The sequence below is a fragment of the Peromyscus maniculatus genome, chromosome 23 (assembly GCF_049852395.1).
Source record: "Peromyscus maniculatus bairdii isolate BWxNUB_F1_BW_parent chromosome 23, HU_Pman_BW_mat_3.1, whole genome shotgun sequence".
NCBI classification, from domain to species: domain Eukaryota; kingdom Metazoa; phylum Chordata; class Mammalia; order Rodentia; family Cricetidae; genus Peromyscus; species Peromyscus maniculatus.
Window position 1 is genome coordinate 4,051,297 of NC_134874.1, and position 15,127 is coordinate 4,066,423.

The window sequence follows — 15,127 nt, forward strand, 5'->3', positions numbered from 1 at the left end:
TGTAATCAAGGTCTTTTATCTTTGAAAATGGAAGCGAGTGTTTGACAGAGCGCTAGGGCCACTCTATAAGAGCGGACCTGGGAGCAGTTCACTGCCCTCTGGTGTCACGGCTTAAGAAGACGGCGACAAAACAGGGAAAAGGAACCCACCACGAGGGGCCAGGCGCCGACTCTGAGCCTGGCACACACTGTGGTCCCCGGCTTCTCCTCGTTCCTTCCTCTCTCTGAACCACCTTCCCTCTGGCGCTTCATCACCAGCGCCAACAACTGCTACGTAATTAATCCGACCAGACTCCAGAGCATTTCTGAATCTCGAAACAAAGGCCCCCAGCAGAACACACTGGTACACAGTGTCGGTGTGTCTGCAAGTCACTAATGTTTTCTTTACATCCCATCATCCACTTCGACATTAAAAACACAGGACACACACACAAACCACAAAGGTTCAGATGCCCTGGAGCTGTGGAGCGAGCAAGCCTGTGTGGGTGGCTGAGAGCCTTTTCCTATCACAGTGCCCAGTCAGTCCACACTCCAGGCAGCTACCACCACGCTCTGCCCGTCCTGATACCCTGTGGATCTGCCTGCATCCAGCACTGTGCCCACACCAGCACGAACACATGCCAAGGCCTGCCTTCCACCATCCCTAGGACGCTATCTGGTCGTCTGCCTTCACAAACATCAACACAAGGGTGTGAAATGGAGCTGAGCTCCAGCCGCCCTGGGAGGCAGGGACGGTTCAGCCTGTCTTCCGCAGGTCCAGGGAACTGCTGTGCCACACACAGCCATGGTCAACGCCGGGGAACAGCAGCCTGATTTGTGTGGCACAGTGGACCGTGCCTGTGCATGGGGAGCTACAGCCTGTCTCCACACCCCCTTTCTCCTTTTTTCTGGACTCTTCCCTCAGCCTCAATGTTCCAGAGCCCTCAGGTCACATCCTGTGGACTGATTAGGCCTGACAGGCAGTAGACAGATAGGACTGGCTAGGCGCCTGGGAAGAGGAGGCAGCAGAGAGAGGAGCAGAGGACCGCCAGGCAGAGGCTCTGCTCACAGCTCCTGGGTTCAAGCCCCACACCATGCCCAGAGGCCAGGTGAGCTGCTTCGATGGACAAGAACACTCAACACCTGTGCATCCCCTGGTCTTGGGTGCCCTTGTCCAATATGGACCAGAACCGAACCAAAATGCTGGAGGGGATGGACGCGACAGAGTCTGCGTGGAACAAAACTGCAGAAACGTGTGCTAGTTTGGGTTAGATTATAATCACGTGACGCATCAAGGCGCTAAATCCATCTGAACAACCACCCACTCCTAGGGGGAGAGAGGGGGGTGAGAGCTGTTTGATCGCAGACTCAGGGGAATGGAGGGTGGCGTGTGGGTCCTCAAGTCGTCCTGCTGGGCAGTCATTAGATGACCAGACTTGTGCTGTGAGTAAGCCAGCACCGTGTGGCCACACCGATTGTTCCTGTGAGACTATACAAAATAATCATCCCATCTTCCTTGAGTTTATAAACACACACAGTGCTGTCCCTTTCAAATTAAGGAGGAAGAGAACCCAAAAGAACCAACCACACAAATACTGCAAAGTAGCAAAATACAAAGAACAAAAGCTACTTTTGGTTTTGGCAACATTCAAAAGGAAGAAATACACAGAGCGAAGGTGGCACCGGCCCCACTCATCAAAAGGTGTGAGGGCGGGACACTGGGTCGGGTGGGTTTGTTTCTAAAATTCAGAACACCTGGCGTTTTAATGTAGTCAAGTTCAACAAGTCCCTGGGCCTGTCAAACACCCGCCAGCTTCCTGATAAAAGCTCAGCTTTCATTTTTCGCCAATCTGGGAGAGGAGTTGCGTTCCTGCTGGAATGTGGCCTATCGCTGGCGGACAGATCTGAAATGGAATGTCTCCAATGGCAGTGCCTCCCCGTCCGCCCTCCCTCGGAGGAGCCAACGAGCAGCCGCCGTCTGCGGAGGGGCCGGGCCTCAGGCCACCATCTTGGCCAGCTGCTGCTCTAACTTGGAAATGCGCTCGTCTTGACTGCAGATTGTGTCTTTTATGGATTTGATCTCTTTTAAAATCTCATCCAACTTGGCTTCGTTTTGCTAAGAAAACAAACAGAAAAAGGTGGTGACCGGGAGCATCAACAAAGTCTAACCGTGCAGAGGGGACCCTCAGCCCGGCATTTCCTCTGGGACAGCAAACCCCGACCCCACCAGGACAGCAGGACTTCCTGGGACAGCCTCAGCCTGGCTCCCAGTCCCCCCCTGCACACCTGGGTGCACAAAGCCTCCAGACCAGAGCACCTACAGCCCACAGCCCACTCACCCCTCTGCCTGTCAGTCCCGACACCCCCACCCCCACCCCCACCCCGCGTACTCAGTGGGAACCTTATGGCTCCAATCCTGGTGCTGGCTTCCTGTCAGGGCCCAGAGCACTAACCCACCAGTGCTGCAGGCACTCTGGTCCGCGTCCTGGACAGACGCCTGTCCTTTGCTGTGGTGGCAGTGCCCTCTGGTGGTAGGCCGGGCTGCCCCCAACCCCCATGGCTCTAGTCAAGGTCATCCTTACTGCTAGCCCCACAGGCACCACACCGCTGACACCCACACACACTCTTGCCTTCGCCTGCAACACTCCCTGTGACCTGAACTCCCATGATGCTTTACCAGGGAAAGGCACTTAGGAAAACCCCGCAGGGATCCTGTCCACTCTCAAGACAGCGAGCGCAGCAGGCATTTCCAAGCCAGTGCTGGCTAGCCGAGCAGACCAGAGTCACCAGTCCCCGGGCACTGCCTGGACCAGGGAGCTTTCCAGGGGACACAGGCCAAGCCCAGCCCCAGCACACACTCCTTACCACACTGGCCGTGTCTGTGGTCTTCTTGGGAGCACTGATGAGATCGCCCTTCTTGTTTGCGGCCGGCTTGCTGTCCAGGATGTTCTTCTTGACCACCTTGAGATCCCTGTTCTTGCCGGGAATGTAGCCGTGCTTCAGGGAGATGAGGACCGGGTCGGCGTTCTTCCCCTCGAACCACTCCTCTGCCTCCAGCGCCGCCTCCGGCCCCGCCGTGTCAGGGTACAGGTCGTCTTGGAAGAGGTCGGACTGCAACAGGCATTTGGGCAGCATCGGTGAGCGGGGGGCGGGGTTCTCCTGAGCTGCTCGTCTTTCTGCGTGCTGAGGACTATGTCCCGTGTGCGTGTGTGCGTGTGTGCGTGTGTGCGTGCGTGCATGCATGTGTGCATGTGTGCAGGGCAAGTGTTCCACCACGAGCTGTCTGTCTCACCCTTGACTCCCTCTCCTACCGTGTGGAGAGCGGGGATCACAGGCACGCGCCATCACACTGATCTGAGCTCTCTTTGGAAACACGAGTCACTTAAAAACTGGCTGCCTGGAGCTGGAGAGACTGATGGTGTGCTGACTAGTTTTATGTCGTTTTGGAAGAGGGAACCCCAACTGTGAAACGCCCCCACCAGAGCGCGCTGTGGGCAAGTCTACATACAGTGCATTTTCTCAGCTGACGGTTCATGTGGGGGGCACACTCACTGTGAGGGGAGCCACCCTGGGCAGGTGGTCCTGAGTGCTGTCAGAAAGCGGACTGAGCAGTCACAGAACAGACCAGCAAGCAGGGCTCCTCCATGGCTACTGCACCAATTCCTGCTCCAGGCTCCGACCCTGACACCGAGGTCAGCAATGGAGTGTGACTGGAGAGTTGTAAAGGTAAATAAAAGCTTTCTCCTCCAGCTGTTTACAGTCACGATGCTTTATCCCAGCAACAGAAACCATAACTGATGGGTGGCTCAGTGCTTATAGGCATTTGTGGTCTTGCAGTGGACCTAGGCCTGATTCCCAGCACCCACACGGCCCTGGAGTTCCAGGGGCTCTGACAGCGTCTTCGGATCTCAAGCATGAGGCAGGCACACAGACAGTGCAGACACACACGCAGGCAAAGCACCCACAACCAAACCCTCACCCCGGACACTTACCTTCCTGGGGACAGTCATGATGATAGGCTCACACTTCCTCTCATGGAGCTTGAAGAACCTTTGAGGAGAGATAAGGCAAAGCTGCAGTGAATGACATGTGAGTGACACTCACACACGACTCTCTGCGGTGCCCCCTGGCATCCCAGCCTCACGTCACTGACCACCGCATCTGCTGCCCAGGCCCAAGCATGCTGTGTGCTCCTGTTACAGGAGAAAACAGACTGAGCGCATCCACGCAGTGCAGACGGCAGGTGTGGGAGGCCTGGGAGAGGTGGCCGCAGCAATGCCAAGTGTCAGGTGCTGGTGGACGGCATAGCCAGGCCACGGTGACTCACCACGTCCCCAGACACGAGAGCACAGACTCACGGGAGGCAGCATCTGTGCCCTGGGTGCTGAGTCCTCTGCCAGTACGTGTACTGGACACGTGACACACGACCGGAACGTTTTTCTTTGGGTTCTCGTGTGTGTCTTGTGTTTCTACACACATGGCACACGTGTGGAGCTCAGGGGACAACTGCTGGTGCTGGTCTGCAGGCACCTTTCACTTGTCACTTTCACAGTCCACTATTATTTCTGTGTGTGTTAGTATGTGGGTGCGCGTGCACAGCACACATGTGCAGGGCAGAGGACAACCATGGAGCCGGCTCCCTCTTCCACTTCACAGTTCTCAGGGTCACTCTCGGGCCGGCAGGCCATGTGGCGAGCGTCTTCACCCACTAAGCATGCTGCTGGCCCTGCCTTCTACCTTTCGTGTGCGGCAGGCCCCACACTGGCCTGGCCACTGCCACACAGGCCAGCTGAGCTGACTCTGGAGCTTCTTTCCAGGGATCCGTGTCCTCCCACTTCTTCTCACTATTGCTGGGATTACAGGTGCGCACGCACCGCAGGGCATAAACATAGGTTCTGGAGACATAAGCTCAACTTACGCCCAAGAGACCAGAGCTTTAGCAACTGCATGTGCTGTGGAACAATCCTTTTCTACACTACGAGTATGTATTACTCTCATTGGCTAATAAAAAGGTGACAGGCCGGGCAGTGGTAGCGCCCGCCTTTAATCCCAGCACTTGGGAGGCAGAGGCAGGCAGATCTCTGTGAGTTCAAATCCAGCCTGGTCTACAGAGTGAGTTCCAAGACAGTCAGGACTACACAGAGAAACCCTGTTTTGAAAAACCAAACCAACCAACCAAACAAACAGAATTAAGAAAATAAGTAAATAAATAAGTGAGAAGCTGGCAGGCCAGAAGCTGGGCAGGAAAGCCAAACTCAGAATGGTAGGAAGAAGGAGGCAGTGAAGGAGACACCAGCCAGCCGCCCAGGAAGCAAGACGTGCTAGAGGACAGATGAAGCCACAAGCCACATGGTAATACACAGATGAACAGAAATGGGTTAATTTAAGTTGTAAGAACTAGTTAGTAACAAGCCTGAGCTATTGGCCGAGCATTTATAATTCATATTCAGCCTAAGTTGGTTATTTGGGACCAGGTGGTCAAGACAGGATTCGGGTCAGATTACAACCATCTACTCTTTTGGTCAGTTTTGTTTTTGTTTTTGAGACAGGGTTTCTCTGTGTAGCCCTGGCTGTCCTGAACTTACTCTGCAGACCAGGCTGGCCTCAAACTCAGAGATCCGCTTGACTCTGCCTCCCAAGTACTGGGATTAAAGGCGTGCACCACCACTGCCCAGCTTAATGTAACTTTTAAAAAAGAAGCCAGACACGATGGTGCAGGTCTGTAACTCTAGCACTTGGGAGATGAAGGCACAAGGCTCTTACCCACCTGCTACCAGGAAACACTGCCCACAGCAAGGACAGGTTACAAGCTATAATCAACTCCAAACACCCCAAGGTAGTCTTGGAGTCGGCCTGCTCTGTCATGAACAACTGGACACTTAGGGTTCAATTATTTACCTAGCGATCTCACATTTGTTGACATCAAGTCCCCGCTTAGACATGTAGCCCATCCCTCGCTGAGGCTCCTTGCTGCTGAATGTGTTGAGGTAGTGGACATATGGGGATTCGTCCGTGATTTCAAAATAGCGGATACTGCTGTCACCCTAAAAGAAACATTTTGTTTAAAAGGGTGGTACCCCACACCACCCCAGAATTCATGGGAGTCTAATTTCAGTAGCTGACCACTGCTCTCTCCAAAGACATTTGCCTAAAATAGAAAACATGTGTGTCTCCACCAAGGTAAGTCCTTCCTACTTAGAATCCTCTAGCATGTCCTTTCGAAGGCTCCTCTCCTAGGCCTAGAAAGCAGGTCAGGGCAAAAATGTCACTGGCCCACACAACTGCCCCAGCATAAGCTTCCAAGTCAAGCGAGCAGAGGATGAGGCTGAGAGCACAACCGCCTGCTTGTGTGTTCACTCCCTGGCCAGGGCAACAACCGACAACCCGAGGAAGATCAAAGTGTGTAAAACCCCACGGTCATCTCGTCTGGAGAGGTCAGCTATTTTTTTGGTAAGCTACCCAAGGCAGTGCTAGCTGGGCTAAGAACAAGTGAAATACGCCAGTGTGACCAACGACTACAACCTGGTCTGAAAGAGAACATGTGCACACGCGCACGCACACGCACACACCTCAGTTAGAAACATTTAAATACGTTAGTCACACTGGCTTCTAGGTCTCTGGAGGATGAGCCCTGCCTCTTCTAGGGTTGATGTCACGTCAGGCACCCGCTCCCGCTTACCTTCCCGCACAAGTAAATGATACTGGTGTCTGGGTCGTAGAAAGGCAGCAGCACCCCGTTGCTAGTGTCCATCTCATGAAGAGCAATTGGTTCCTGCATGTTTTTCTGAAAATAAATCCAAAAACAATATATAGACACGCGTAGGCACGTGTTTAAAAGACAAATTCTCGTAACCTTGTTATACATTCTTTGACAGAATCCATTTTCCCAGAGAATCTAGAGTCTGAACAACACAGGTATATCCTCACACACGTGACACCAGGGACCAACTCTCCGACAAGCGGGTTGGTCTGACCATGCACAATCAATGCACACAGCATGGCTCTACAATAAAGACAAAGAAGCCTTTCTCCTTTGCAGCTGTTTTCTAAAAAGATTTTTGTTTTTAAAGGCCAACCTGGTCCACACAGCGAGTTCCAGGCCAGCCAGGGCCATGTGGTGAGCCCCTGTGCATGAGTGCAGTTGCCTGCTGGGGCCAGAAGAGGGCATCAGAGCCCCTGGAACTGGTGTGAGCACAGGGGACACAGGTGCTGCAGCCAGCAAATGCTCTTGCCCGAGCCATCTGTCCAGCCACTCCTTACTAAAGGATGCACAGATAGAGAAAAGCGAAAGACTAGAGAAGCCACCCTGTACCCTGCAGCCCTGCTGCCACTGTGGCCGGCTTCCTTCGCACACTCAGTGTTCCACCCACGCAGCTGAGGGTGTGTAAACAGATTATCCAGCTCTGAACACTCCCCTAAGCAGACCGCTCAGTCTGCATGAACTCAACAACACAGAACTCACTTCCCAGATCCAGCAGGCGGTGGAATCCTCGGGAGCTTCATAAGTGCACGGCTAAGGTGTACTCACCCATGCTCTGCTGAGGACGAGAGCCTCCTGCTAACTCAGGGCAGCAATAGCTTCAAGACCACACTGAGAACAACCTAAGACCCTGCCAGCCCAAAGCCCCGCTCAGAACAAGGGAAAGCTGGGAAGGGGCCTACCGGGTTCCAGAGTGCCAACTGCCGCTCACTCATGCGGCTAAAGCCAGTAGTGAAGACATTGCCGTCGGCCAGGAAGATGGCGCGCATGGGCCGGGCTCCCTCGTGTGCTTTCTCCTTCTCCTGGGGAGGGAGCAGATGCAGATGGGATACAATCAGACAGCAACGTGGGAAGGCTGAGTGGGAAGCCCACACTGGGAGCCAGCGTCCCCCGCCCAAAAGCCCAGCAGGCCATTCCATGTTCCCTGAGCAGGACTCAAGGCCATGGTTAACCACCGCCCCCATATGAGGAGGAAGTGACACTCAGTGACCTGGTCACAGCAGCAAGCAGAGCCCCAGACAGACTGAGGAGCCCCGCTCCTACCACAGTCTGCTGCTGCCCCAGCCCACACGCCGCAGCCACAAAGCTCATGCAAGGCTCTGCCATACATGTTTCTCAAGAGGGTGGCCTGTCTCTTGCTGTCTCCAACATCACAGGACACAAGGAAAACTGTCCTAGCAATGTCTGGTGGATGAGAGTGGCTGAGGAGCCACCCCTGAAGATACTGGGTAGACAAACAGAGGGCTGGAAAGTCCCTGTGGTGCGTAAGCACCAGACATGATTGCTGCCCAGCCCTAGACGGCGCCGATAAACATCACCACATCTCAGGCAGCCTCAGAACACGGCTAAGGTGAGCTCTTGTTGGACTTCTCACCTGCAGCTGCAGCCCTGGCATGTACACCTTCAGGCAGGCTATGTGACTTTGTGGAAGCCCTGCTGGGTGGCAGAGGCCGGGCACTAAGCTGACGGCAGGGCCTGCTGCAGGTCTGCAGGGCAGCTGGACACTGTTCTGAGATGGCGTGGGTATCAACTAGGGAGCACCAGTGAGATCCCCAGACAGGTCACAGTTTGTCTGAGCTCACCCAGACCTGAAAACTCCTAAGGGCATCATGAGCTGTTCCGTACCCGTGGTACCAGCACTCAGGAGGCAGGGCCTGGCACATCTCTGTGAGTTCCAGGCTAGCCAGGGTTATACAGCGGGATTCTAACTGCCACGAAGGGACAGAGCTGAGCCAAGGCTGAAGTGACTGGAGAGAGGAGAGACTGGGCAGTCACCTCCCTGCTCATCTGGTGCCTGCACGCCACAAGGGCCCCGAGGTCTGACAGCAGCAGGCCTCGAAGCAGAGTCCGGTTATTGATCGGCTACCAGGGCTGTGCTGAGGCCACTCACCGCCACGATCTCCTGTTTCCTGGGGTCGATGACTCTCACTTTCTTGTCTTTGGACGCGGTACAAATGAGGCTACCGTTGCGGTTCCAGCTCACGTTGTAAATCATATCTGAATGCATATCGTCCAAGTTGATGAGGGCCTCCCCCGTGCCCACGTTCCAGATGATAATGGCGTTATCGCATCCTGCGCCAAGCAGATCGACCACAAGATGAGAAGGGCCCGCACAGCTTACCACAGAAAGCTGCAAGCCCCGCGGGACAGAAGGCGGGGAGGGAGGTGCGGGGGACAAGGGCCTCCCCAGCAGGAGGCCGGGGTGGCGGGTTTGTGTAAAGAAACACTTTTAAAGGAACACTGAAACCACCAGTCAACCTAAACGGAGCCACACGGAAGCCAAAGCCTCGCTGTTTCGAGTCAGCTGGACTAACGGAACCAGGGTTTCAAGTAAGTACCCTTTTCCAGAAAGGTAAATCAGAACGGACATCACTTCTGCTCCTCAGAACCTGGGCGGCACATGACTTCAGTTTGTGACGCTGTGAGCCAGGGTCCTTCCTGTCTGTGAAATCAGGGTAAATTACAGTACCGGAAGGGAGATGGGACTGGGCTATTGCTCACCGAGATCTTTATCTTTAAAAGGGGGAGGTGGGGCCAGAGTGATCTGTCCATGGTGAGAAGGCTAAAGTGAAATCACACTGACATGTGGAGGTAGAAACTGTTCCCCAGAGAGGCCTACAGTCCCCTAGATAGTCAGGCCCGTCCTTGCTTCGAAAGTATCTTCTAAGCCTGTGGTTCTCAACCTGTGGGTCTCAAACCCTTTGGCAAACCTCTATCTTCAAAATATTTATTTATGATTCATAACAGTAGCAAAATTACAGTTATGAAGTAGCAATGAAAATAGTCTTGTGGTTGGGGGGGTCACCACAGCATGAGAACTGTGTTAACGGGTCGCAGAGTTAGGAAGGCTGGGAACCGCTGCTCTAAGTGCTTAGAAGATACCTGAGAACCAAGAACTAGAGCAGGAACCTCGTGTTGAAACCTGTACAACAATATCAAGTGCTGCAGCTGATGTCTGGGTGAGAGCCCTGCCTTCCTGCAGCGGCTCCCCAGGAAGCCTGACCTCTGGGGAGGGCCAGCACAGGGTGCTCACACAGTCTGAAGGGACAGTCTCCTCTGCTTGCACAAGGCAAACAGGAAAACGGGGTACGCCTGCATGGTCCCAAGTAACCAGGGGACAGCAGGTCCCTTCCACCACGTGGCCCCTCGGCACTCGCTCTCTCCCTCTCTCTCCCTCTCCCTCTCCCTCTCCCCCTCTCTCTCTCTCCCTCTCCCTCTCTCTCTCTCTCTCCCCCCCCCTCTCTCTCTCTCCCTCTCTCTCTCTCTCTCCCCTCTCTCCCTGGCTTTGGTCCCTAGATCATCAGAAGGGCTCAGGTGTGGTCAATCATGACTATAAAGGTTGATGCCTTACAGTGTCTTCTGTGAAGAGGCCTTTGGTTTCAGTAGGTACCTGGCATTAAAGTTTTAACTTCACTCACCACAAATAAACATCTCCTTGGTTAAAAACTGACCTGCCCAACTCAAAAGAATACATGTTTTAAAATAATCCAGTATGGATTAAGGTATAATTCATACATATCCATTACATACACCTAACGAAGGTTCTGACAAATGCCTATAACCAAGAAATAGCTTACTTCTGTCACCCCAAAAGCTTAACTACAGCCATCTATATTCCCGTGTGTGTGTGCATGTGCACCTGCACTGTATAGAGGCCAGGAATTTGCCACCGGCGAGGCTGGCCTGTCAAAGTTTTGTCCCAGGGGACTGTTTTCCCTCTGCCTCTCCAGCACTGGGACCACAAACCCTGGCACCACACCTGACCACAGCCGGCTTCCCTAACAAGGTGCAGACGCACTTTACTGAACAAGTCACCTCCCCAGCAGGCTAGCCTTGAACTTCTGCACCATCACATCCAGTTATGCATTGCTTTAGAAAAAGGAAGGAAAGGAGGCAGGCAGGCAGGGGTGCAGGGAGGGAGGGAGGGGAAGAAAAAAAAAATCTAAAATCTGGGCAAAGGCAAACATTCCTGTAAGCTGGACCTGGAAATCAGGCAAGAAGCCAGCAGAGATGAGGCTAGACACTCCCACACTCCACCCTGAGACAGAAGGAGCCAGGCTCCCTGCAGTGTAGACTAACTGAAGGGTCAGAAGCAGCACCAGTGTCCAGAGCTGGGGCTGAGCAGACAGACCGGGCTTTGCCAGCAGGAGTGAGGGACAGGTGTGTGGAAAGACCACAGGGCACCACACCAAGTGTACGAACCCACCCACACTGAGACAGTCCGCCACGCTCCTCGGTGCTCTGCTTCAGTGGACGCACACCTGTCACTCCCCCACACACAGGCGAGCCAGCCCGCTGGCGCCTACCTGCGCTAAGAAGCACGTTGCGGGCTGTCGGATGCCAGGCGACGATGCCAACTCTTTTCGAGTGACCTTCTAAAATCACCACAGGTTCGGTCAGGGAAAGGGTCAGTCCATTTTCTGGGATCTGCCAAACCTGTTGGAGAAGGAAGGAGATTATTGGTCTGAAAGCCACCTGTCACACTTCACTAGGTCACTGTGGCCACCCAGTGGCACTGGGGTAAAAGGCACAAGGAAGTGACAGTCTAAAAAATGGACATATATGGGTCTGGAGAGATGGCTCAGTGGTCAAGAGCACTGGCTGCTCTTCCAGAGGACCTGGGTTCCATTCCCAGCACCCACATGGTGGCTCACAGCCATCTATAGTGGGGTCTGGTGCCCTCTTCTGGCATGGAGGCTTACATGCAGACAGAACACTCATCCACATAAAACAAACAAGCAAATGGTTTTAAGGATGTGGCTATACTAAGGATGATAACCTTGTGTTTCTTCGTTTGGGACCTGCCAGCCGATGGGGTCCTCAGAAGCACAGGTTGTTCGTTCTGACTGAATCCTGTTCTCTTTTCTCTTCAAGTGAGATTTTCTTTCTGTAGTGTGGTAGAGGTATTTCCACCACTCCAGTGTGAAGCACAGAGCCTGTGTTTACACCATTCATCCAGCAGAGGGCTTCCTCGGTGCTTCTTTGGGGGGTCAGTCACTTTGTCCTCTTCTCTCCATAGCTCACCTGCTACCCACTGTGTAGTTTAACTATCATATACTAAAGGTCATGGGGGTCACCACGTCCAGGCTCACATTCCTTTCTGAAATGGTGAAACTATTCTAAAGTCTATGTTGGTGGCTGTATGGATTCATGAACATATTAAAAATCACTGAGCCAGGCCTGGTGGCACCACCTTTAATCCCAGCACTCAGAGAAACCCTGTCTTGAAAAACCAAAAAAGAAAAAAGAAAAATCACTGAATTGGATTCCCCCCCCCCCACACACACACACACTTCCCCATCTGAGACAGGGTTTCTCTGTGTAGCCCTGGCTGACCTGGAACTTGCTCTGTAGACCAGGCTGGCCTCAAACTCACAGAGATCCACCTGCCTCTGCCTCCAATGTGCTGGGATTAAAGGAGCATGATATGCCTGGCGGTGGTGGTGCATGCCTTTAATTCCAGCACTCAGGAGGCAGAGCCAGGCAGATCTCTGTGAGTTCGAGGCCAGCCTGGTCTACAGAGCGAGTTCCAGGAAAGGCGCAAAGCTACACAGAGAAACCGTCTCGGAAAAAAAAAAAAAAAAAAAAAGGTGCACAATATCACTGCCTGGTTGCATTGCACATTTTAAATGAGCAAATTCTGTATAAACTATATCTTTAAAAGAAACCTTATTTGCAGCTGCTGCCGTTGTGTGTGTGTACGCATGCGTGCATGCATGCCAGCTATGGTGCATGTGGAGGTCAGAGGACACCTTTCTAGAGTTGCTTCTTTTCTTCCACCTTGTGTGGGTTCCAGGGACTGAACTCACATCATTAGGCTCACATGGCAAGTGCCGTTCGTTACCTGCTGAGCTATCCTGTTGGCCCCATTAATTATATTGTAACAAGATATACGTTTAAAAAAAAACAAAAAAAAAACAAAAAAAAAAACAACCCTCTGGGTGCTGGAGCCGGCCCTGTGAGTGAGAGTGCTAGCCAGCAGGGGAATCTTGAGTTTGGGCCAGGCATGACTGGGCAGGCCTAGAATTCCAGGATTGGTCGGGGTGGGGCATGGAGAAGAGGACTCTGAGAGCTCATGGGCCAGTCACTTGGCCCCGACACACCTGTGAGCTCTGACTCAGTGAGGACACTGAGTCAGAAGGTGGTGACATGGACAGCAACAGAAGAGGGCGCCTGCGTTCTTGCCCTGGTCAACAGTACTGGGCAAAGTGTCTTCACTACACACAGGCACACATACCCACACCCACTGGCTGACCGTCACAGGTAGAGGAGGAGGAGGGACGCAGCAGAGAGAGAGAGAAGACTCGATGTAAAACAGGAAGGGAGGGAGCTCTGTCCTGTTTTAGAGTCTTGCTATGTAGCCCAGCCTGGCATCAAATTCCAAACCATCCTCCCCACCTGAGCCTCCGAGTGCCAAGGTCACAAGCCTGAGCCACAGGACAGCAGGTGAAGAAGGAGGTTTAAAGCCCAGGAGAGCACTGTCAGAGGGCATCTACTCCATCAGAGTGAAGTTTGGAGCGCTGATCCTTTCAAAACCCAGATGCTCTGAGAGCAGCCTGCACTCTCCTGGCCAGCCATCTCTGCAGCCACCTCGAATTTACAGTGAAGACTGAAAGGAGCAAACTTACCATCCTGAAAAGACTTGGAGGGCACAGTTCAGGAAAGCTGGAGCTTTTAGGGACACTTTACATTTGCAGTGGAGCAAGTGTGAGGAAGGGTGGCCTTAGGGACAGACAACTGTCTGGTTTCAGTTGTGTGGCACCAGGAGAGAGCTGGGGTAGGTGAGTGTATGAAGTTCAGCTCAGCTGCTGCCTTACAAAAATGCCAACAACAGTTTGCCACCCTGGAAGATGAGCAAATGTAGTGGGTGATTCACTCACTGTCATAGCTGGTTCCACTCATAAACATAACCTCTCCTGGAGATCACAGGAAAATAAACCAACCCCTTGAGGCTCAAGCCTAGAGGTCACCTAATGTTCTACCCCGGCTCCCACCACTTAGCCAAGCTTACGCAGGCAGCTGAGGCCCGCAGAGAAGGCAGGGTAACAGCATGCCTCGCCTCACCCCTCCCTGGCCAGACAGGTCTGCTCCTTTGGGGTGTGGGGGCAACTGTTTACTCTCCAGTAGGACAGTGTGCTTTCGTTCTAATACACAATTTTTATTTTAATAAAACTAAAAGGTTTATGATTAGCCAAACAGCTCTGGGTTGAACCTGGTCGTCTGAGTGTAATCAGGATTGGAACCGTTAACAGAACACACAGGAAACAATGGTTGTTACTTGAATGAAAGCATGAAGTTGGCAGAGACAGACATGAAAACTGGTTATTCAAAGGGTACTCATTTTTTCAAGATGAATCTGACCCAAGCTTCTAAGTAATTGCAAGTGTGGTCACACCATGTACTAGCTCCAGATGGCACCCTCGCCTCAGCCTGCTGGGATTCCCAGGGTCTGCAGCAGTGAGCTTCATAAATCCTGATGCATGGCAGGCTCTGGGTATCACTAGCATTTCCACCCTGGCATACAGGAGCGGCCAGGTTCAGCATGGGCCTTCGCTCTCTCCACTTCTCCTTCACCATCTCTTGCTTGAGTGGAGAGGAGATGTCAACAATGAAAACAAAACGTCAGTTATATGACAGAGTCTTAAAGCTGTCTGCACTGGACTTTGGGCAGACTCATGGCTCTCCACCAGGCAGGATATGCACTAGACCAGGCACCTTTTACTCCCGGTCCACACACATGCAGCATTTACTGAGGAGCCACCACAAAGCAGGTCTGGTACCGATGATTTCATGGGCCCCACTCTAGGATTCAATGGCTGAACAGGAAACTGAGCTTTCCAATGGACAGACAACCAGAGACAGCAAACGGAAGTGGTAGGATACGGAAGTCGCTGGAGCTAGATAGATGAGTTCAAATCACATGAACATGCTACAAATGTAGACTGCCCACCACAGTGGGCTCCAGCTGGACTGAGGGTGTCCACTAACGTGACCCTGAGGTTTGCACTGACCCAGGGTGATGGTGGAGGGTGGGTATGGTGACATTTAGGATGATGCAGAAACGCTGTAACATCGGTTCGTCCCTCACATCATTCACAGAGCCCAGTGTGACCGGTGCTGTGCTGCCATAAGTAGGTGCTGACTGCAAATGCAAGCGTCACCAGTACCA

At 53.0% G+C, this 15,127-nt stretch overlaps 1 protein-coding gene across 1 annotated transcript in view; it reads right to left on the minus strand.

The window, feature by feature from the left end:
• Positions 1 to 15,127, minus strand: part of Coro1c (coronin 1C) — a 77,450-nt gene continuing 62,323 nt past the window's right edge. The window contains exons 4-11 of the mRNA XM_076559936.1: positions 11,265 to 11,394; positions 8,849 to 9,030; positions 7,641 to 7,760; positions 6,658 to 6,762; positions 5,877 to 6,022; positions 3,971 to 4,028; positions 2,844 to 3,089; positions 1 to 2,094 (exon numbers count right to left, since the gene is read on the minus strand). Of these exons, the coding sequence (XP_076416051.1) occupies positions 1,975 to 2,094; positions 2,844 to 3,089; positions 3,971 to 4,028; positions 5,877 to 6,022; positions 6,658 to 6,762; positions 7,641 to 7,760; positions 8,849 to 9,030; positions 11,265 to 11,394 (1,107 nt within the window). The 3' untranslated portion in view covers positions 1 to 1,974. The remainder of the gene's footprint in view (positions 2,095 to 2,843; positions 3,090 to 3,970; positions 4,029 to 5,876; positions 6,023 to 6,657; positions 6,763 to 7,640; positions 7,761 to 8,848; positions 9,031 to 11,264; positions 11,395 to 15,127) is intronic.